Below are 21015 nucleotides of genomic sequence, written 5' to 3'. Positions count from 1 at the left end.
CTTTGAAAACTCGAAGATGTTTTATCATTATTACCCCTATTTAAGTTATCTGTCCAACTAATTTAACCAAAATATTCTAAAATCCACACTTATATTCCTAAGATACAATACACTATTTTTATATATTATTCCTAAGTAACTATTTTTGCTTATTGATCCACTAGAGTTTAAATTATATTTATTTTTATAAAATAAATAAAAATTAAAGAACAACTATAGTATACTTGAATTGACTTATTAATTAATAATATAATTTCAAAATTATATTTTTAAAATAAATTAATTAATTTAATTTCAAAATTATATTTTTAATTAATAAGTCAATACAAGTATACTATTACGTTAAATACATTTCTATTACTTATTCATTTTATTTTAAATTTTAATAATTATTATTGATTGTTATTACGTGTAATAGAACGTAATGACATGAAAATAAATGTTGCTATTTTTATTAAAAAATGGCAGCCTTTATGTCGTAAGCTTTTCTTTTCTTTTTCTATATGAAAAGTTTTAAAACTCAGATTTATGCATGATTTATAATGTAATTGACGGTGATACATATAGTAAAATTATATTTTGAACGGAATAAATAAGTTTCTAATGTTAATAGTTACTATGACCTTCGCTTTTCTAGTGAGTATTAACTATGATCTACGTGGTTATGTTCTTTTTTTATATAGTTGTAATCACTCAGCAATATTTTTCATAACAGTAAAGTCGAAATGGCGGCCGTTTGGTCATATATTGTTACAGTAATGGTATAATTTTAGGTGGCGTAGACTACATGCAAATGCCGAACAGTTCAAACGAAAACGAAACAAGTGGCTCGAGTTTAACATTACAAAATAGAGATAACATGAGCGCTGGCACTGTATCCTTGGAGCGTGAGCTGGCTAGCACAAGACGACTCCTCTGGGGCGATCACGTGAAAGAAGACGTATTCCGACGCTGGGCACAAGGGTTTCACTTCAGTCCCGACGAGCCGAGTGCTCTAATCCAGCAAGAGGGAGGGCCTTGCGCTGCCATCGCCCCCGTACAAGGATTTCTTCTTAAGATTTTACTTTCAGAAACAGTAGGTCACAGTCTTCAAGACTTAACAACAGAGAAGTGCAATTCTGTGCTTGTTAGGGCTGTGTGTTTGATTTTAGGTCAGTGTCTAGCTACTAAGTACAATGTTGCTGTATATCGCAAGAACGATACAGAAGGACAAACAAGTTCCGGCCTTAATGTTAGTGCTGAAGAACTGTCTTGTGACGCTATTGACCACTTTCATAGACGGATCGAGGTGCACACATTTAAAGCAATAACTGAGGTGGAAGCATTCTATACCCGGAATATTCGGATCTTGAAAGACAAGTATGGAGTTTTATTACTGTTATATAGTGTCATCCTTAGCAAGGGTGTAGAAGCTGTGGAGATGGAACTTTCAGAACTCTCTGACCCTCTCATACATTCTACATATGGATATGGTTCACAAGGGCTAATCAACCTAATGCTTACCGGTAGAGCCGTAGCACATGTGTGGGATCATGAACAGGTAGTTGGAGGATTGCGTCTGAGGGGTATTGAGAATCAGAATGACATTGGCTTTCTGACCATAATGGAGCACATGCAATATTGTACAGTTGGCTCATTTTATAAAAATCCTAAACATCCTGTGTGGGTGCTGGCTTCTGAAACTCATCTGACAGTTCTTTTCTCCTTTGAAAGGAGACTCGCGGCTCCAGAGACAGCCGGGGAGTCTGCTGAGCGTATTTTTAGATCTTTTGATCCTGAAGGAAATAATTTTATACCATCAGCAGCCCTTCAAGATGTACTCTGCGCAGCAGACTTGGTTAGTGAACCGGAATATGTGGAATTGATGAGACGAAAACTAGATTCTGAAAATTTAGGTATTATTTTATTGAGTGCTTTTATGGATGAGTTCTTTCCGGGATCAGAAAGAGGCGCACCCGATACCTTCACTCTACACCATTACAATGGGTTGTCCCGTAGTAACCCAGGAGGACGGGTGGTGTACCGCACAGGCCGGGCGGCGCTGCTGGAATGTCCAATGAGAGCAGCGACCACAGACCCCATGCTGACCTGTCTACAGACTAAGTGGCCCAGTATCGATGTGGTGTGGGATGACGGACAATCACCCTCTCTTAACTGACACAACTACTGTGACTGGAACTAAAACTGTGAAAAAGTGAGGAGAGGTTACACAATATGTATCTTAAAGTTGAAATATGTTGCAAAAAATTCCATTACTGTATTAATTTATCTATAGACCTTGTATCTATTAATTTTATGGCCTCCTTAATGAAGACGTATTTGGCATCAGCATCATGACCCGCTATTTTCCATATATTTGATATTGTTTCAGCTTCTCTGAAAGTTAGGCTAGTGCTGTGGCATTGCGAGGATGCCTCGGAATGTTTCAATGTATTTAATTTTATGGTTTATATTGTGTGAGGCTGACGTCAGAGGTACATAACATTTGTATTTATTGGTGATTTGATCCAAATTGTTTAAAGTATGAATATACTATGGGTTTTAATGTATTATTAAACAATTGTTTGACTCTGTGATACAATATTTCTAATGGTCACTATAATGCTGCAGCTAGACTGACAATTGATTATCTAAAATGCTAAGATCCAGAGAGTGCTTCCTGTGTATGACCTATGTTACTGACCATAGACAAGTCACAATGTGCATTAGAAATTTATACGTACATAAATATTTTTACAAAAATGACTTATGTGTATGCAGACTTTCATTGTGTTCCATTTTTGAAACCAGTTCAGACTTTGCTTACATTGAAAACTTGTACATACATAACATTTAAATACCCTCAAATTGATTTTACATATAAAAGACTATGTGGAACATTAAACATGTACAGTACATAATGTACTTGCCGGAGAGCTACCATTTGAAAGATATGGAATGTACACAAGCTACAGATTTTGTACCCTGTAATATTATTTTTATATTTCTTCTATTTTTTGGTAGAATTATATTTTGTCTGATATGTAAGATAGCTGTACACATGAGAAACAAAAGGTTATATTTAAAGGTGATTTTCAGTTAGTCATGATGAATAGTAGAACATGCTTTTAATTACATTCCTATGACTTTCATTTTTATTTCTTTTAAGTTTGATCTCCCCTTCGCTGCTGGCATCGGCGCACGACAGCCCTTCAATTTGTTTAAAAACTCAAAACATTGTTATGTTATCAACGTCGTTTACCACATGAAGGAGGTTCTAATACATTTATTATATCTTTGTATATATATATATTTGAGAATACTTCCAATCTTGTCATGAATTATCCTTTAATAATTATACAAAGAATGGATGATTTCTAATCATATAGATATTTAATACTATTAATAAGTTCTGGATTATTATCGTCGTAACGTAACGTCGTGAGAGATATATATATACGAGGGGTGATCAATAAGTAATGATAATCAATATGAAACAGAACTATAAGATAAAAAAAACTATTTTATTTTTCAACATAGTCTCCTAACAAGTTAATACATTTAGTGTATCTTTTTTCTAAACCCATTATTCCCTTAGAAAAAAATTCTTTGTCTTGACCCTCCAAAAATGCCTCTACTGCGGCCATCACTTCACTATTGTCCTCAAATTTGTTGCCCCGGAGATGTTCTTTGAGCCGAGGAAAGAGGTAGAAGTCACTGGGAGCTAGATCTGGCGAATAGGGAGGGTGTTCGAGCAGTTCGAACCCCATTTCTTCAATGGCAGCCATCGCAACTGCGGCTTTGTGAGCCGGGGCGTTGTCTTGGTGAAACAGCACTCTAGCGCGCAGTTTACCGCGTCTTTTTGACTTAATAGCCTCTCGCAATCTTCTTATTTGGTCTGCGTAGTAAGAGCCTGTTATAGTGGCCCCCTTTTCCAAATATTCCACCATAATAATTCCTTCTGCATCCCAGAAAACAGACGCCATAACCTTTCCCGCTGAACTTGACACTTTGAATTTCTTCGGCGTTGGTGAGGAAGCTCGTTTCCAAGTCATTGATTGTTGTTTGGTTTCGGGATCAAAGTGGTGGATCCAGGTCTCGTCCATGGTCACAAAACGCGACAAAAAATTTTCCTTATCGGCCTGGAACTTTTGAAGATTCACCCTCGAAATGTCGACTCGTTTCTTTTTTGCTCGTCGGTTAACATTCTCGGCACCCAACGCGCAGAGACCTTTTTCATATGCATTTCGTTGACAATGATTTTTTGAACGCTGCCATAGGAGATCCCTGTGACCTCAGCTACATGCCTTACGGTCACCCTTCGATCGGCCAACACGATATCTTCCACTTTTTTTTACGTTTTCTCCAGTAAGGGACGTGGAAGGGCGTCCTTCGCGATGTTCATCTTCAGTGGAGGTTCTGCCCAGCTTAAATTCCTTTGCCCAGCGTGCGACTGTGGAATATGGAGGAGCAGACTCCCCCAATGTTTCCTCTAAGTCGCTGTGTATGTCTTTGGTAGACATTTTTTTCAGGCAGAGGTACTTGATGACAGCTCTTATTTCATTTTTCTCCATTTTGATGTTTTCTCTTCGACAGTTCGTATTCAAATGAATGTATCTTCCGGTAATGGTGTCCTATTTATACAATTTTTTGAAACTGAACTAGTGGATAAATAAGCAAGCAGAAAAAAATAATTTGGGGTTTTGTGCGTTCTAGAAATACTCGATTATCATTACTTATTGATCACCCCTCGTACAATTGAGAATTATTTAAAATAATAATAGAACCTAAAGTATAAATCTTCGTTTAAGATTCTTCACATTAGGTATAATGGCTGATAATTACGATAATTCTTCAAGGCAGTCTGTATTCGTGTTACATTCCGAGATAATTTCAATTTTTCTCAGCTATTTTGGTAAAAATTGGTTTACTTATATGAAGTCCGTTTATTTCTAGTATTATAAATATATATTAGTGCATGAAAAACGTTTAAATCAAAAAAAGTTTTAATTTGAAATCTTTAGTTTGTATTTTTATTGTACTTAACAATATTATCTACGAGTTTCAGAACAGAACCTTTGACTTTTCACGTTTGACAGCCTTTCATTTTTTAAGCCATCAGTTTAGTGTAAATTAAGTAGGTACTTACTTAAAATTAAATTCAAAATAAAAATTATTTCTTTAACAATATAGAAGATTTTCATTCCAACACACGAAAACAGATTTTGTTTTCACGGAAGATGTTTGACAAAGATTTTACCAAATATGCAACGACGACATATGATCCAATAAAAATAGGTTCAATAGACGGTAAGCAATGTAAAATATTATTGTTTTGTAAACTTCCGGGAGAATGTATACCATATCAGTTTAATAATTATACGTCGTAGGTACTGACACTGCTCCTCATGACCATGGGATTGTAAGAGCACTGAACTCTGAATATGTTCCGAATAAAAAAGTTAAAGGTGATCCCAATCATACTATATTTGTCGCCAGACTGAACCCGAGGACGACAGAGGTATTACAATTCATTTTGTAGAAACCAATCATAACCAAAGTATTTAGTGTCTTGTCTTGTGATGATCTGGTCCCAGTAGATGCAGAATTCCTAGTTATAGTATATTCCTAGCCACTTGCTATAAAATAGTCATGTGTAATGTAATTGTAAAGAACATAATAATTTAACTATCACAAACATAAATAATGTATATTTTGACTATAATATGATGCAGTAATAAAAATTAAATGACCAAGCTTTCTCATGCAAGTGGATAAATGGTAATGGTAAATATTTAATATTTCCAGCTATTTATTTTTGTACATTTGAAGTTAATAAAAATATAATTGTTGTATGCAGGATACAATATATTCAGAATTTTCAAAATTTGGAAAAGTGATCAACTGCAGACTTGTGAAGGACATAGTGACTGGAAAATCAAAGCAGTATGCTTTCGTAGAATATGAGAACTTGTCTAGTTTGGATGGAGCTTTAAAGGATATGAACAATGAATATTTAGATAGTTTTGAGATCATAGTGGAGCGGGAAGCAGAAAGGCGTCTCAGAGGGTGGAGGCCGAGACGGCTCGGGGGAGGATTCGGGGGTCGGAAGGAATCTGGGCAGCTGAGATTTGGATGCAGAGAAAGACCCTTCAGAAAACCAATAGTAATTAATCCTAAAAATGTCAAAGTAGAACCTAAATAGAATGTAGTCTATGGTCTGGTCAGTTAAACTTAGGAATATATGTGATAATAATAAAATATTTGTATAACTATCTGGTCATGGCCCGTCAAACGGGATCCGTCATGTCACGTAGTCTATAATGAGTGACGTGTGCAAAGAATTCAAAGGCTGGTTCAATTCATTCACTAGAACAGAGATCTATCTAACATTATTGCAAGCCGTGTTCCTAGTATCATTAATCACCATTGTAACGTTCCTGGTGCTTCATTTACTCGTGTGTTTGGAAGACGATCGTCGCGAAGACGTCACTGTCACGATCGATAACTTGACCACTGCCGTGGAGCGCTCGTCCACCCACCATTATACACCTACAACAGAAAGATCGACGCTGTCGAAGGACGTGGAGTGCACCTGGACACCCTCCGCGAAGACCGAGGCCACTGCTCAGTATTACGAAGGAGGTGAAGTTATCACACTTCCTCCTCCGACTGTCACGCCCGATGGAAACACTCCTGGAGACGTGTCGACGGAGCAGTCAATTAAAACTGATGATGGAAATGAAACGATGGGGTCGGATGATGAACTCGCAGGTGATGTAAAGGCCGGTTGGCTTCTCGCTCTCGTTAAACTACAGCACCCTGGGGAGGTTCTTTTCGGTTGCACTCTCACCGTCGTCTCGAGTCATTGGACGCTCACTGCGGCCAGTTGTATAGAAGCCATAGAGGAAGTGGACACGCTGGATGACTTCGTGATGATGGACAGGCTCGGACGGGGTACGCGGGGCGCGATCCACGAGGTATCAGAGGTGATCGTGCATCCGCTGTACCAAGGTGTCCAGAAAAGTTACGACCTGGTCGCCATAAAATCTGTAGACAGACTCAGCGAAGACGGCGGCCGACACGTGAAGCTCGCCACCCTGTTGGAGGTCTCCCTCGTCACTCTGGGGGAAAGGCTCAGCGTTCTCGGCTTCGGCAAACTGAGGTTGGAGCTTCTCCTTGTAGTACAAGTATTTTGAGATTATTAATGTTCAAACTCTCTCCATCCTCAGTGTCTGATTTCAGTCTGTCGGTGGACCCCGGGGACCGCCGAGTCCGCGAGGTGTCCGTCTTCAAGGTGTCTCCGCGGCAGTGTCCGGGCCACGACACGTGGGCGGCTCGTCACCTGGGGCGTGCGGGCGCGGCGCGGCGTGACGCGGGCGGGCCGGGCGCGTTGTGCGTGGGGCGGGCGGGCGGCGGACGGGCCTGTCCGTGCGCGGGGGCTCCGCTGCTGTCTTCCGACATTTTGCTGGGTGTCATGAGCGACGACGGCGCCTGCGGGGTCTCCTGCGGCCCCGCGCTCTACGTCAACATCGCGCTACAAAGAGATTGGCTGGACTCAGTTCTCGATGACGATTAAATGATTTCTCCAAAATGTTTTTTGTGTCATTTCAAGAAGTTCTGTTTCTCGCTGTGTTTGCTCCATCCGTTACGGAGAGCGAGGTCGCCCGTCAGCGTACAGTGGAGGTTCCATAAGTTCGTATAGTTTAAAAAGTAAATTCCGGTGACGGAACGTCAAGTGACGTCAGTGATGTGCGAGAGTGAAGTTGTCGTTATTGTGAGATGGGGATGAGTAAGGGGCTGGTGGTGTGTTCGTTGCTGGTGGCGGTGTTCGTGGTGGGCGTCCTGGCCACGGCCGTGCTGCAGCTGGTGTCTGCTGCCACGGAGGGCGGCGGACAGGGTTCCTTGGAATGTGTGGATTGTGATGACTGACTCCTGTGCCCGATCAGTTTTCTTCGTCGATTATATATTAAACATTGATCAATTGAATATTTTTGTTTTCGCTCCCGACTGGAAGGTTCAGTGGAAATTACTAGTTAATTTAGGCTTTCTTTAGGGCCGTTAATTATCACGATGAGATAGGAGCGGAGAAAACTCGAGACTTAAAAACCGAGTTGTCCTTAGTCCTTAAATAAATTTATCTGGAACCGTCGTTACTTGCATGTAGAGAGAGGAACAAAATAAACACCGGTCAAGCATAACATAAACAATTTATTTAAATAATTTTCATACAATGAATTATAATACATTTCGGAATACAAAGTATCGCTTCGTCCTTCAAATATACAGATACCAGCTGGAGCTACCCCTCGTCGAGCTACACGGCTCCGGGTCGGAGTCCCGGCTAGCGACTGCGCCCTCACCCTCACCCCCACCCTCACACACGAACTCTGAACATTCACTCAAACAATACTATGTCTATATAAAGGAATACAACATGAGAGAAATTAACATTTTATTGTCTATTGAAATTTTGATAAAAATAAACATCCCCTTGCGCACCGTGCCAGTAACATGAAGTGAAACAACACCGCGTCGATGACGAGACTTATAAGAGACATTAAACAATGACTTCCGGCGTTTTATAAATATAGCGACTGAAGAGATGTCGGCGGAAGGACAGCGGAGAATAGAGACGGAGAGGAGCGACCGGTCGAAGGGGTTGTTGACCTTCATATAACATTAACATAAAAACAAACGAATCTTTGTAATGACCATTCTTCGAACCCTGTGAGGTGTTCAACATCTCTAGCGCCCCCTCGCTGCTGTATGAGTGTGGTCCACACCCCGGGACCCGCTGGACCTCGCAGCTCATTTTATTAAACGTGACTAAGCTCTAAAGTGTTAAGCGGAATGTTCGACAACAAAAACTATTCAATAAAATCATAAGCCGACAGGGCACCCCGCGGCGCGGGTCGCCGCCCCGCATCCGGGAGAAGTTTGTGTTATTCATGGTGGTATCGTTGTACAGATATTTAAGTACTAGAATGCTTTCACGTCCCCAGCGCTCGGTTTTCGTCGGACTGGTCGGTCAGATCCCGGTGCGGTAGTCGTCCTCGGCTATCTGCGTAGGGTCGAAGATACCCCCCTTGAAAAAAACACATTTATATTGATAAAAAAAAATTAAAAATTTTAAAAATTACAACCATAAAAAACTCCTCACTACACACTACTACGTCCCAATCTTTACCTTCTAATGTCCGTTGGGGACCAGCTCTGACTCCTGACAGCGTGGAATTAATAATGTTACATAAAATATTTAGTGAAAACTACGAATGAGATAGAAATGAGACTACGATGATTAGTATGAGGAGCACCTCGACCGGCGGGGGGGTCCGGGAAGGGGGGAGAGGCGGCGGCGAGCGCGGCACCGACACCAGCACGTGGCCCGGCCGCCGCTGAAGGACGGGAGGGGGGAGGGGAGTTAGTGCAAGGCTGGGGGAGCGAACTGACAACGAGTCTCACTGAGGAGACGGTCTGCGGACCAACCTGGTGAGGGAGAGGCGCCGGTATGAAGAACGACGGCGGAGCTCCCGGCGCCGGGGGAGGAGGGGGCGCCAGGGTAGCGACGGGGGCGGCGGGGGCTCCTCCGGGGTTCAGGACGTCCACGTAAGATTTCTTTATATCTGGAACGGATAAATGAGAATATTAATAAGACGATCCATTCCGCAGCGTCCGGCTCGTTCGACGGTGAAAACGCCGATGATGGCTTACGTCGTCCCTTCTGCATCCTCAACATGTTAGCGGAGGGGGAGGCCAGCGGCGTGGAGGAGACGAGCGCGGGGCTCGTCAGGGGTCCGGGAGGGCCGGCGGCGGGCACGGGGGGTCCCGTAGGTGGAGGCGGCGGAGGACCCGAGGCCTCGCCGGAGTCCCCGGATGCGGTGTCGCGCCAGCACTTGTTGTCCTCGTCCCACACGATCTGACACACGACATGTATTAATTGAACACTGGCCTCCTCGCGTTCTCTCGACCGTCTCTAACTTACCTTGGACGCGAACTCACAATGGAACATCAAAGCACCGGGTTCAATAAAACAATAAGGAGAGATAAACTATTTTATTATTCTAAAAAATACTTATATACATTAGAAAATTTACAAAGATGGCCGACCGCCGGGCCGGGCGGCGGGACTCGGCGTGTGAAGTAACGATAAAATACTATACATATATAGCAACATAAATATATATACAACGGAGAGGCGTCACAAGTCACATGAGAGTGGGGAGGTTCATGTGTGAGTGTGCGTGTGTGTGTGTGTGCGTGTCACTCACTGTGGGGTTCTTGTCGTCTGGTAGTATCATCTGGTTGGGGGGCCTGAGCGCCAGCTTGCTGAGTACTCCGGACAGCCAGCCCCCTCCCCCCGCACCCTTCTTGTCCGCCCCCTTGCCCTCTCGTCCGCCGCTCCCTCCATCTGCCGTTTTGCCGTCCTTGGAGGCGGGTGTCGGGCTTTCCGAATCTCTTTCGGTTTGCTGAAAATCACGGTAAAATCATCAGGTATTTTTTTATATGATCGTCGAGTGGCGTGGTGGCGCGTACCGAGTGTCAACTCACCGACAGCATGTGTGAGGGAGGCTCTCGGTCGTGATCGGGCGCGGGGCTCCTGGTGGCCCCCGGCATGGTGATGGTGGGCCGGGCCGTCTCGCCCTGGGATACGAGAGGAATTTCTTTTATTTAAGGGCGACGATGAGTTTATGTCATCCGCCGGATGTCGGGAGGTCGAAATAAAAGCAATAATAAAACCATTGAATGAGTTACATATTTATCCTTTTTAATGTTACAAACACGACAGCTCTACATCGACACGGGACCGGAAGCAAGCTCGCTAACAACATAACAACGAAACGTCGACTGAGACCGGACTCCTCGCAGCGGGGCGAGGGTCATATATTATTTGATACAATCCAAGCGTTCAACTAACGAAGGGAAATATTCTAATACGTTACTACGACCACGCGCTCTGTCGGGGTTACACTACAGTAGAGACACGTACTCAGCAGCACATTAACTGGAATATTTCACAAGTCGCCTCTCTCCCACAGGCACAGGAATATTATTATAATGTCGTTTGTGTCAAACGCTGTACACGAGGCCGGACAGGGTCCGGCTCCCGAGGTCCGGCGCGGGGTGATGTGTGATTACTGAACGTTTAAACGACGACAGGGAAGATAAAACGAGCGGCTCGTGACGACGCGGCCCGGAGCCGCTTGACGCGCGACAGACGGAAATGATTATTGGTAAAAAACCTGCTGACACATTGTTTATACTTTTCCTCAATGTTGTTGCATCTCCCGGCCGTGTGATGTGTTACGAGACCGCGAGCACAGACACGGCCGGTGGTTTTGTGTTATATTATATGTTTTCCCTTCGACGTGTTTCAGTAACACGGACAACGAGCAGGTCCGCGTATCACAGGTTCCGTATCATAGGTTCCGTATCATTGTTTTGAAAACATTACTTGTTTATTAATCGTTAAACGACATAACTCCCGCACGCCCCCCTGTACTCTGGTCTCCCCGCTCCTTTGGATCATATCAGCCAGAACCTGTAGGTCTCCTCGAGCGAGGTCCGTGGTGCGGCGAGAGGTCACATGAACGTGACCGGCTCGTCGATGTCGTAGGTCTGAGGTCCGGCGAGGTAGACCCGCGAGTCGGGGTCGGGGACCGGGCGCTCCTCGCGCGGCCCGAGCGGCTCGTCGATGTCGAAGGTCCGCACGAGACTCCGACCTCCCGCCCGCGAGGCCAGAGCGGCCTCGAACCGTCTGACGCTCCGCTCCACCGTGTCCCGCAGTCGTCGGCGACGCTCCACTTGGTGGAAAGAGGGCGCGGAGTCCTCGGGCTCGTCGATGGGGTACGTCCCTCCGAACACCAGCGGGCGTGTGGAGCGCTCGCGGGCGGCTCGCCGCGCCCAGTTCTCGACGGTGTCACCGACGACGGCTCCGAGGCGAGGTCTCCAGCGCGCCGGCACCGCAGCTCGCCGCAGGAGCTCCGCCACGTGCGCCGGTGAAGTCCCCTCGTCGTCCTCCAGTGGGAGGGGTTCGTTCCGTTCCTTCGGCGCAGGCTCCGGGCGTCGCCGGCGGCGCAGGCCGGCCGGGGGGCCCGCGGACTGCCCCCACAACACGCGTTAGCACACTCGAACACAAGCACATACTACGTCGGGCAGCGTCAGAACGATACGAGCTCAAAGAAACGAACGCGGGAACGAAATTAAATATTTTACATCAGAAAATAGACTGGAGGAGTGGGACGAAATGTACGCGTGAATACAGTATTTACAGTGAAATGTTTGGGAACCGTTCGGTCGGTAGGGGGGGGGGGGGCGTGTACGAGTCATGTTACTCACGTCATTATATCCGTAGTGTGTGTCGTTCTGCCAGTAGGAGTCTCCGTACGGAGCGGGGTTCTCGTCGTACTCGCCGTAGGGCGGCGGCTCGTACTGCTGCTGTTGCTGCTGCTCCATCTCCTGGAACTGCTGCTGCTGTTGTCGGTAGTACTGCGCCGCGTAGTCCGGCGCCTCCGGGACCGGGTCGGGGTACTGCTGCGTCATCATGTCCGGCTGTTGGAGCGTCTGAAACGCAAGGTTTAATACTTAGGTGAGAATCCTCGACGAATAAAATCGCTAATGAACGAGTCAGTAACGAATAAATTCTTGAAATCAAACTACTATCAATTATTTATAACAACCTGATCGTTCCACGAGTACTGCGTGTGCTCGTGGTCTCGAGGCGTCAGCTCCGCGCCGTGCTGCGGGGTGCTGTTCTGAGAGGACTCCATCTGTTGGCACGACATAATTTACAAGCTTCACGGTAAGAGGATGACCCCGGGCAGGTGCTCGTGACCACTCACCGTGAGCCGGCTGGCCAGGGCCGTCACGTCTGTGAGCCACTGCTGGTGTCTGGGCGAGGGCTCCTCGCTCCCGGATCCTCCCACTCCTACCAGAGTTCCGGCCGCACTCTCCCCGGCGGCCTCCCCGCCGCCCTCCGGCTCGTCGTGGAGAGCCGGATCGAAAAACTTCAGCCTGAAACATTATTCGACTCAATATTAATATACGAATGCAGTCGAAAGTCCGAGAGGACTTCGGGTATTTTTAGCGTCCCGCTGGGTCAGTATGAACGAGGCTACCTGTCAGCGAGTGTGGCCACGGCGTGTGCGAGCGCCCTCGTGTTGTCTCTCTGAGGGCTGGCGGTGAGAGCACGGGCCGCCTGTTCGGCGTACCGCAGAGCGCGCTCCGCTTCGCCCGCGTCCGTGAGTCTCGTGGCCAGCACCAGCTTGTACACCACCAGCTCGTCCAGAACGCGCTCCTGACTCAGCGACAGAGCGTACTCGTATATCTCAGTCGCGAAGATGGCCCGGTCGGTGGCGAAGTGACGTAGGGAGGTCGCGCGCGGGTCCGCCAGCAGCAGAGATAAGCGGGGCGGGGCGGCACCGGAGCCCGGGGACCGAGCGGTCAGCGGCGCCAGAGGGTGCACGCCAAACGGAACGCCGGCCGACAGGTAACAGAACTGCGCCGAATAGATCAGCCCGCGGCCGTTTAGAGTGTCGCCTGGCGATCAAAGAAGACATCGATTAGTGAACGGGGAGTGTCTCGCGAGGGCGGTGACGGTAGTATGTGGACGGTTCCTCACCGAGTTGAGTGAGGTTCCGCCTGTCCTGGTCGGGACGCGTCGATGAGTTGGACAGCAGGATGGCGGCGTGCGGGCGCCAGTCGCCCCAGCGCTCGTCAGCTACGCACTGGAATAAGATAGTATTAGACGTCACTCGTGTCGGTGGAGTGGCTGGAGAACAAGTTGTGTGTGTTGGTACTGACGGCGAGGGCGGGCGGGGCGCGGCCGGCGAGGGCGGCGTACAGCGAATGTAGCGGGTCGGAGGCTCCGAGAGCGGCCACGAAGCGCGCGGAGACGGCGGCGCGAGCTCGCCGGTCACCCGCCCACGAAAGCTGCAGAGCGTGCGCCCACAGACCGCACTGCATGGCCCACTCTGTACACGGAGCCCACATCGGGTCGTTCGTGATATGACACACAACACATCAATCTGTACAACATGTCCCTGTCCACACTCACCCAGCGCCTCCTGTCTGTTGCCGTATATGAGGTATTCGCGGAACTTGGCGAGAGCCTCCTTCTCACTGACGGCCGGTTTCTTCTGCTCTTCAGGAACTAGAAAAGAAAAATGTTACACAAAGCAGGGGACACCTGCCAGTTGAAATACAGTTGTATTAAAAGTAAAACATAAGAATCATTGTTTGATCTCGGTTCAAACTATTCAACGTGTGTGAGTCTCACCCAGCGCCGGGACGTCTTCCGTGGCCGCGGGTCCCTCTCCATCCTCGCCCAATGAACTCCCGCAGTCTGTAAGCACGGAAAACATCGTTGAGTCCAGCTCGTGTCGCTTCACGTGCCGCTGCCGTGTCGATCGTGACTCACCTGTGTTTTCGGATGTCGGAGCCTTGTACTCGAACGCCCGCGTGTTCTTCATCAGCAACTCCGCTACATCGGAGCCCACCACGACCTGCGTCAGTAACACATTCGTCGTCAAGTCGCTTCTAACTGCTGGCCACACCGCCAGGTCTGTGTTCCTACTGACACATGTGCCTCACCCCGTTCTGCCGCAGCAGCAGCGCCAGCAGATCCCACAGCAGCACGGCGCCGGTAGAGTCCCCGACGGCGGCTCCTTCGCCCGCCCCGGCCCCCGCCTCCCTCGCTCGTCTCTCGCAATACTCCACGACGCTCTTCTTGTGAGTGACGCCTGCGATCGAACACCGTTATACTCTAAATACATCAAAGGCCGATCGGCGAGCGCGGGCCTCCCCTACCTCTGACGAGCGGTCCGGGGTAGCCGTCCATGTGGTCCCGCAGCGGGTCACGGGTCAGCGCCGTCAGCGGCAGGAGCTGCACGCGTGGATCCCGGCCACGAGACACGGCCAGCGAGCGCGCCCCCACCGAGCACTGAGGACGGACGGAGGGAGTAGTGTTAGCGTCAGCGACCAGCGACCATCCGGGACAAGTCCCAAAGGTTGGATACCTCTACGCGAGGAACATTCAACACACTGAATACCTTGACGTGCGCGGTGCTGAACTTCAAGGGCGTCATTCGCTCCGAGCGCACCGTGCTCTCCTCCAGCTGCAGGTTCAGCGACATGTCGGTGGTGAGATCCCTGCGGCCCACACATTCTCCAGTCAGAAAAATCACATCAGCTTATATCATATAGTTCTCAGTTGAACTTCAACATTTGCCAATGCCCAGAAAGCGTGATTTCTTTGCTCAAGTGTCATGTTAGTTTAACTGACTTTGTGAGCAGCGTGCGCGTGGCATGCGTCTGTGTGTGTGTATGTGCGTGCGTGTGTGTGTATGTGCGTGCGTGTGTGTGTATGTGCGTGCGTGTGTGTGTGAGTGTGTGTGCGTGCATGTGTGTGTGTGTGTGTGTGCCAGTCCCTACCTGTCTGATAGGTCGGTCCTGAGCGACGCGGCGTCTCTGCCCCGCCCGTCGTACCTATATCACAGACCATAAGATCCTTTCCGTCATCAGCCTCCATGAAGCGAAGCCCGTCGCCGTCTCCGACATTATATCGATGTGTAGCGATGGTTCCGTATAAGGTCGGAGGCGGCGACTCGTTACCGTAAACCGTCCTCAGATATTTACATGTTATGACTGGTTAGTACGGACGTGCCAATGAAATTTATTATATGGTGTATTCATAATTAAACAGAGACATTAAACCGGCATGTGGGCGGGGATATGATTTGAATCACGTTTATTGTTCCGGCGATGGAAGCCATGGGAATGGAAGTAGGATATTTTCAGGAGCTAATAGACGTGGATAGCCCGACAGGAGGCCGGGTTCATGGCTCGGTTTTAAGCGATACACGTGTTTGTTTGTATCGCTGAAAGCATGAGCGGCCCTCCTCCTCCATAAGCTTGATGGATGCCTGCCGCGTCGTGTGTGAGTAACGTGTTTATATGATATGTGTATGTCCGTACGTGTCAGCATGCTTGAGCCCGGCCTCGCTGGACCGCCCAGAGTGCACACTGCCGCGCTCCTGCCCGTACCCAGCGCCGTACCCTGGAACACACACAAACACATGTCAAGCTGATGCAACTCCTCACACACCCTTCTCTTACAACTAAATGGTTCGACTAGTCAATGTACCGTCGTAGTAGGTCTGTTTGTATAGAGCGTGTGAGTGTCGGGGGTCCATCAGCTGGTTGTAGACGTGCATGTAGGCGGCGGGATCCGTGCGTCGCAGGTGCTCGAAGTACGAGTATTGACGGCGGGCGTCCCACCCGGCGCCGCCCAGCACGTACCCTGCAACATACACATCACATGACGAGCGACGGACTCGAGGATATCCTTTAAACGTCGACACTCATGTCTGTTCACCACCAGCGGTGATGTGCCCTCCCCTCCCCCACTATCTTACCGTCGTAGTAATGTTTCTGCCTGGTCGGTCGTCGGTCGTCTCGTCGTCGTGTCGGCTCCTCGTCGGTGGCCTCCCGTGATCCGCCGCGTGACCCCGACGAGTAGGTCTCTGTCACATTGAGGAACGAAAATCAATATAGCTCTTTCCAGTGTTTCTAGATCCGTTTTGATGGTGTAACTTAAAGAACACGTAATGGAAAGAGGTCGAGGTGATCAGTATTAACACGTGTTAGACAGCTCAAGCGGTGGTTTAATGTAACGACGTGCTGAACACCCCACAACACGCCGCATGCGCCTGCTCCTGACAAGTTCTCATCTCTCTGAATGAATAAAGCTGTAACTATATTTTTAGTGAGCCGCTACTTTCTGATGTTTTCGACTGTTTAGTCATGCAGGAAATTCATACAGGCTACAACAATTCCTCAACGAGTTACTCGTACCTTCAGGATCACTTTTAACTTCGGGACTGAAAGTAACGACTGAAAAATAATTGAAAGGCTTTAAATTATTAATATCACGTAAGTCGCTCATCACACTACGCGGTGAAGGTCTACGAGGCCTCTCTCTCTCATGGTTCATGAATCCACTCAACTCCCAGTCACCCCTGAACACACGCTACATATTTGCAAATTTTCCATCCCTGTCTGTAGGTATTTATATAATCCCTCCCCAGCCCCACGGTACCTTTCTTTCTGTCGTCCCTGGGTCTGTCCCTCCTCAGTGACTCTGCCTTCCTCATGTCGATGGGTCTGTACCGCCGGTCTCTTCCCTCCCCCCTCCTGCCCCTGTCGTCCTCGTACCTCCCCTCTCTCTCCCTGTCTCGCTCCGTGGTCCCCGGTCTCCCTCCGGACCGCTCCTCTCCCCGGGGCGGCCTCGTGGATGTATAGGACCCCTCCCTGTATTTTCTGAACCAAGCAACTTACGTTACTCTATGGAACTACTACAACAAAACCGTAGACTGCAGATCAATCACCGAACTTTGCAAATATTTAATCAGTGATCATGTCCGCATGTTTTAGTGTTGTTTCTATGTGAATACTTCTCCGAAGGACGCCCGGGCCCGCCCAGGCCCGCGCACGACCGCGCTTAATATTAATCGATAATCACTAAACAGTTGATACCATTAAGCCTCTCACCTCCTCTCGCGCTCCTTGTCGCTATAGCAGTCCGTGTCCTCGGTCTCGTATCGATGGCTGCGGGTGCTCCTCCGGTACCGTCGTCCGTCCGGACTGTCTTCCCTGGTCCTCCTGTCCCTGTCCCGCCGATCCTTGTCCGCTCGCCGCTCGTCTTTGCTGGACCTTCTCTCAGGCTCGCGATCATATTTCCTATCGCTCCGAGAGTACCTCCCCCTCTCCTTTTCCCTGTAGCGGTCTCTGGAGGACTTAGTCTTTTCCCTGTCTCTCCTCGATCCTCGCTCCCTGTCCGAGTCCTCGCCAGAAGTCACTCGGCCGTGTGACTGCCTGGAGTTCTTGTTTTGGGTGATGTCTGCGCCGTCGTGAGTCCTCTCTTTGCCGTCGTCGGCGGTTCCGAGCTCGATACCGTCGTACGTATGATCTCTAGAAAATGATATTTCGGTGGATGAAACAAGACTCAAATCTTGCAAATTTTCTCCCTCCATAGTAATCTCCCGCCGTCGGTCGTCTCCGGAGACGCCGTAGTCGGGCGTGCCAGTGTCGCCAGCGTCTTCCACTCTGGAGCCGACGACGCTCCTCTGTGGGATTCTCGGAGCCGGTTCCGTGTAATCGGAACCGTCGACGTTCTGTTCTCTAATATCCGTCGGCCCGACCTCCGCCGTGTAGTCGTGGTCGACTCCGGTGACAACTCTATGATCATTAGGTCCGTTGAACCCTCCAGCCTGGTACTGCGGGAAGTCATCGTTGCTGGGTTCGCCGGGCACCATCCTGTCCAGGCCGACCGGTCTCCGCTCCGGGTTCCTGCTCGTTGCCGGTTGTGCGAAGGTATCTGAAGTCTGTTGCCCCTCCGCCTGCCTGTAGGGTCGCCCGCCGGTGTCGGTGGGCCGGCCGTCTATCTGTCGGTCCATATAGTCGTCGCCTCTCTGATTATACGTATTATCGCTTTCGGTTTGCTGACCGGGGACCATTCGGGCTAGACCGGGAGGTGGTTCGTCCCCGGAAGTATTTAAATTCTGATTATATTCTTGGTCCTGTTGGCCGACTCCCATCCGTCGCAGTCCAGGAGGAGCTATATTGCCGCTGAAGTCTGTATTTTCTCCGTAATCAGCAATAGACAGATGAGCTGTCTGTAAATACTCGTTTCTATCGTTCTGTGGTGCTACTTCTAAGTTTTCAGGAATTTGACAGTTAACTGGCAATTGTCTGTAACTCGAGTGTTGCGGTTGATCTGGTCTCTCAGAGTTATCGGGCGTGGTTTCTAAGTTAACTCCATAACTTGTAGTCAGTCTCTCTTGTTGAACTACTTTATTGACGGCTGCAGGAGAGGCGAGGCCGGCTCCAGGCACTTGTGGTGGAAATAACTGAGGGTTGGTTGAGGCAACTTTGGCAATGTTTTTGTGTGAGAAAGGGTTAGAACTTTTGAAAGGATTTTGGCCTGTTGATGTAGGGAAACTCGTCAATGGAGGAACGGGTAATGCAGACGGAGGTGGAAGTATTTGTTGAGAGGATGCTAAAGAAGGAGCGGATGTGAGAGATGGGAGTGGAAATGGAGCGGTATTAGTTGATGGTGTAGTTGTTTGAGAAGCCTGAGGATTGTGCAATGAAGACACAGGTGGTGGTGGTGGCATTGAAGTTTGTTGTAAAACAAACTGATTTGGTTCAGGTCCAACTAGATTTTCTACACTTTGGCTCGGATGACTTGATCCCTGATCTGCAGTCTCTCTATTAGTTATGGTCAACTCTTGAACAGAATTAGCAAGCTCATCACAGCTCTGCCGACGATTACTATTTGATACACTAACTGTTAGGGAGTCATCAGTAGACTGCTTGGACCACTCACTATTCATAACACCTGTCTCATGAAGTCCAGAGTGAGAAAAATTAAAATTGGGTGTATCAGTATGTGGGCCAGGGCTGTCTTTACTGGAGTTCCTAGACTGGTTTTCACTTTTATATGTTTCTTCAGAATGAGTTTGCAGGTCACTTGAATCTTGAGACATCTGGGATTCTATTGACCACTGAGGTGTTAAATTTTCTAAATTAAACCGTTTCCCTAGTGATATATTAGGTAGCTTATCTTTGTTAATGTCATTTACGTTGTCCAATTCTTTTGTAACCTCATGAGTAGAACCATTGCTCACCCTTCTCTGGTCAGAGGTCCCAGTGCCGGTGATGTGATCATTGTTTTCGCTGTCTAGATGTGTTCCCTGAGTCTGCTGGTCACCATCATACTGAACATCATTGCTTAGTTGCAGATCTTTTTGCTTTTTATCCTCCACAGACCAATTCCAAGTATTTGTGGAAGTGAAACTTTCCTCTAAAACATTAGCATTATTAAAATGTTGAGGCTGCACTGGTGTTTGATTTAATGCCACTTCACTTGCAGGCTTCTGCTGCTGTTTAGTTGTGTCTTCCCAGCCCCAGTTCCAGTTATCCTCCCAGCCATCTGTGTTTCCTTCACTCTGAGTATAGTTTTGAACTTGGGGTGTCTGGTTCTGATAGTAATTCTGTTGTAAGCCCTGCTGTGCATTGTCATAATTTTGATTTGCATAATTCTGATTGTATTGTTGGGGTTGTTGAAAGTACTGGCTAGTGTTGTTTACAAATGGTTGTTGTTGATAAACTTGACCATATTGCTGGTTGTACTGCTGCTGTTGTTGTGGCATTTGCCACATTTGTTGCTGCTGTTGGGGAGGCACCCCTTGATAATTTGGAAACATATTTTGTTGATTTCCATATGGCTGAAAATTTATCATAATAATATATTAATAGGTGGCATCCAATTTAAGTGAAAAATTTCATATGCATACAACAAAGTAAACATTTAATAATTATAAAGGAACTGTCAGCAAATCACGTGAAGGGTATATAAGAATACTTCTCATTGTACCACGTCATTGTTTACGTCAATCTACAAGGATATATAACCTGAACCGGGCTTACCTGAGTTGCGGCTGCAGCATAGCCAGGATGTTCAGGTCTCGACGCAGCTCCGCTTTGCGGCCGCTTCATCCACGACATATTTATCGTGGCTTACGTAACATTCGGTCAAGAGCTCCTTACATATGGTAGATTGCGACGAACAACATCGACACTATTGCAGAATGAAAACGACTTGAAAACACTTTCACTTATGCACTACTTAAGTTCTGCATTAAACCTTACAAATAAATACAGTACCTGAGAAGATATACGGATAAGAGGACGTGTTTCAGAATATTAATGTTTAATTTGATTATTTTATTTATACTTGCTCAAAAATCAAAAATATGTTGACAGCGACACACCGATCGAAGGTGCCCTGTTGGCAGTGTAGCCATGCTAATTCAGTAACATAAAATTGGATACACATAACTAAACCGTAATTATTCGTGCTTATTAAAATTTTAAATGTATCATTGGAGTCAACAGTTTAAAATGATTGTTTTTATATGTCAAATAGTTGTAATTATTAAAAAATGCGGTAGGGATATCAGATCTTAAAAGAAA

The 21015-nt window shown here is 47.5% G+C and overlaps 4 protein-coding genes across 9 annotated transcripts; 3 read left to right on the top strand and 1 right to left on the bottom strand.

Moving 5' to 3' along the window:
- The first annotated feature begins 470 nt into the window (after nucleotides 1-470).
- Nucleotides 471-3116, top strand: LOC116777224 (ubiquitin carboxyl-terminal hydrolase MINDY-3 homolog). 2 transcript variants are annotated; one of them, XM_032670764.2, is made up of 2 exons: nucleotides 471-478; nucleotides 774-3116. In XM_032670764.2, exon 2 carries the CDS (start codon nucleotides 788-790, stop codon nucleotides 2156-2158), a length of 1371 nt encoding a protein of 456 aa, XP_032526655.1. In that variant the 5' UTR covers nucleotides 471-478; nucleotides 774-787; the 3' UTR covers nucleotides 2159-3116. The 2 variants fall into 2 exon arrangements, with proteins under 2 accessions (XP_032526655.1, XP_032526574.1); XM_032670683.2 differs by lacking the exon at nucleotides 471-478 and adding an exon at nucleotides 485-636.
- Nucleotides 3117-5053: 1937 nt separating this feature from the next.
- Nucleotides 5054-6184, top strand: LOC116778722 (U11/U12 small nuclear ribonucleoprotein 35 kDa protein-like). Its single transcript, XM_032672733.2, has 3 exons — nucleotides 5054-5289; nucleotides 5370-5500; nucleotides 5840-6184. The coding sequence occupies exons 1-3, from the start codon at nucleotides 5220-5222 to the stop codon at nucleotides 6182-6184; spliced, it is 546 nt and encodes a 181-aa protein (XP_032528624.1). The 5' UTR covers nucleotides 5054-5219.
- A 118-nt stretch (nucleotides 6185-6302) lies between these two features.
- On the top strand, nucleotides 6303-7573 carry LOC116777693 (trypsin zeta-like). Its single transcript, XM_032671412.2, has 2 exons — nucleotides 6303-7144; nucleotides 7225-7573. Exons 1-2 carry the CDS (start codon nucleotides 6303-6305, stop codon nucleotides 7556-7558), a joined length of 1176 nt encoding a protein of 391 aa, XP_032527303.2. The 3' UTR covers nucleotides 7559-7573.
- A 597-nt stretch (nucleotides 7574-8170) lies between these two features.
- LOC116775225 (uncharacterized) lies at nucleotides 8171-20865 on the bottom strand. 5 transcript variants are annotated; one of them, XM_032668189.2, is made up of 27 exons: nucleotides 20707-20865; nucleotides 20470-20620; nucleotides 17530-20267; nucleotides 17078-17298; nucleotides 16834-16872; nucleotides 16395-16502; nucleotides 16124-16279; nucleotides 15955-16036; nucleotides 15412-15465; nucleotides 15030-15129; nucleotides 14788-14920; nucleotides 14572-14720; nucleotides 14399-14483; nucleotides 14258-14323; nucleotides 14036-14131; nucleotides 13783-13952; nucleotides 13601-13706; nucleotides 13098-13518; nucleotides 12822-12993; nucleotides 12660-12749; nucleotides 12319-12543; nucleotides 10531-10623; nucleotides 10251-10448; nucleotides 9694-9898; nucleotides 9469-9605; nucleotides 9170-9202; nucleotides 8171-9067 (listed from the first exon to the last, which is right to left on the bottom strand). In XM_032668189.2, exons 2-26 carry the CDS (start codon nucleotides 20545-20547, stop codon nucleotides 9173-9175), a joined length of 5952 nt encoding a protein of 1983 aa, XP_032524080.2. In that variant the 5' UTR covers nucleotides 20548-20620; nucleotides 20707-20865; the 3' UTR covers nucleotides 8171-9067; nucleotides 9170-9172. The 5 variants fall into 5 exon arrangements, with proteins under 5 accessions (XP_032524080.2, XP_032524004.2, XP_032524227.2 ...); XM_032668113.2 differs by lacking the exon at nucleotides 9170-9202; XM_032668336.2 differs by lacking the exons at nucleotides 9170-9202; nucleotides 15412-15465.
- Between the last annotated feature and the right edge of the window lie 150 nt (nucleotides 20866-21015).

The sequence above is a fragment of the Danaus plexippus genome (assembly GCF_018135715.1).
Source record: "Danaus plexippus chromosome 3 unlocalized genomic scaffold, MEX_DaPlex mxdp_34, whole genome shotgun sequence".
NCBI classification, from domain to species: Eukaryota; Metazoa; Arthropoda; class Insecta; order Lepidoptera; family Nymphalidae; genus Danaus; species Danaus plexippus.
Note: the sequence above shows the minus strand (reverse complement) of the source record. Positions and strands in the feature narration are given on the sequence as shown.

What these genes read in the sequence shown, in the direction of transcription:
- LOC116778722 (XM_032672733.2), top strand. Translation starts at nt 5,220, where the DNA reads ATGTTTGACAAAGATTTTACCAAATATGCAACGACGACATATGATCCA. An exon ending in AAAAATAGGTTCAATAGACG is followed by an intron (nt 5,290 to 5,369) that starts GTAAGCAATGTA and finishes TATACGTCGTAG; the next exon opens with GTACTGACACTGCTCCTCAT. An exon ending in TGAACCCGAGGACGACAGAG is followed by an intron (nt 5,501 to 5,839) that starts GTATTACAATTC and finishes TGTTGTATGCAG; the next exon opens with GATACAATATATTCAGAATT.
- LOC116777224 (XM_032670764.2), top strand. Translation starts at nt 788, where the DNA reads ATGCAAATGCCGAACAGTTCAAACGAAAACGAAACAAGTGGCTCGAGT.
- LOC116775225 (XM_032668113.2), bottom strand. Translation starts at nt 20,547, where the DNA reads ATGTCGTGGATGAAGCGGCCGCAAAGCGGAGCTGCGTCGAGACCTGAA. An exon ending in CAAACAGACCTACTACGACG is followed by an intron (nt 16,037 to 16,123) that starts GTACATTGACTA and finishes TGTGTGTTCCAG; the next exon opens with GGTACGGCGCTGGGTACGGG. An exon ending in GGGCTCAAGCATGCTGACAC is followed by an intron (nt 15,466 to 15,954) that starts GTACGGACATAC and finishes TCTGTGATATAG; the next exon opens with GTACGACGGGCGGGGCAGAG.
- LOC116777693 (XM_032671412.2), top strand. Translation starts at nt 6,303, where the DNA reads ATGAGTGACGTGTGCAAAGAATTCAAAGGCTGGTTCAATTCATTCACT. An exon ending in CTCGGCTTCGGCAAACTGAG is followed by an intron (nt 7,145 to 7,224) that starts GTTGGAGCTTCT and finishes GTCTGATTTCAG; the next exon opens with TCTGTCGGTGGACCCCGGGG.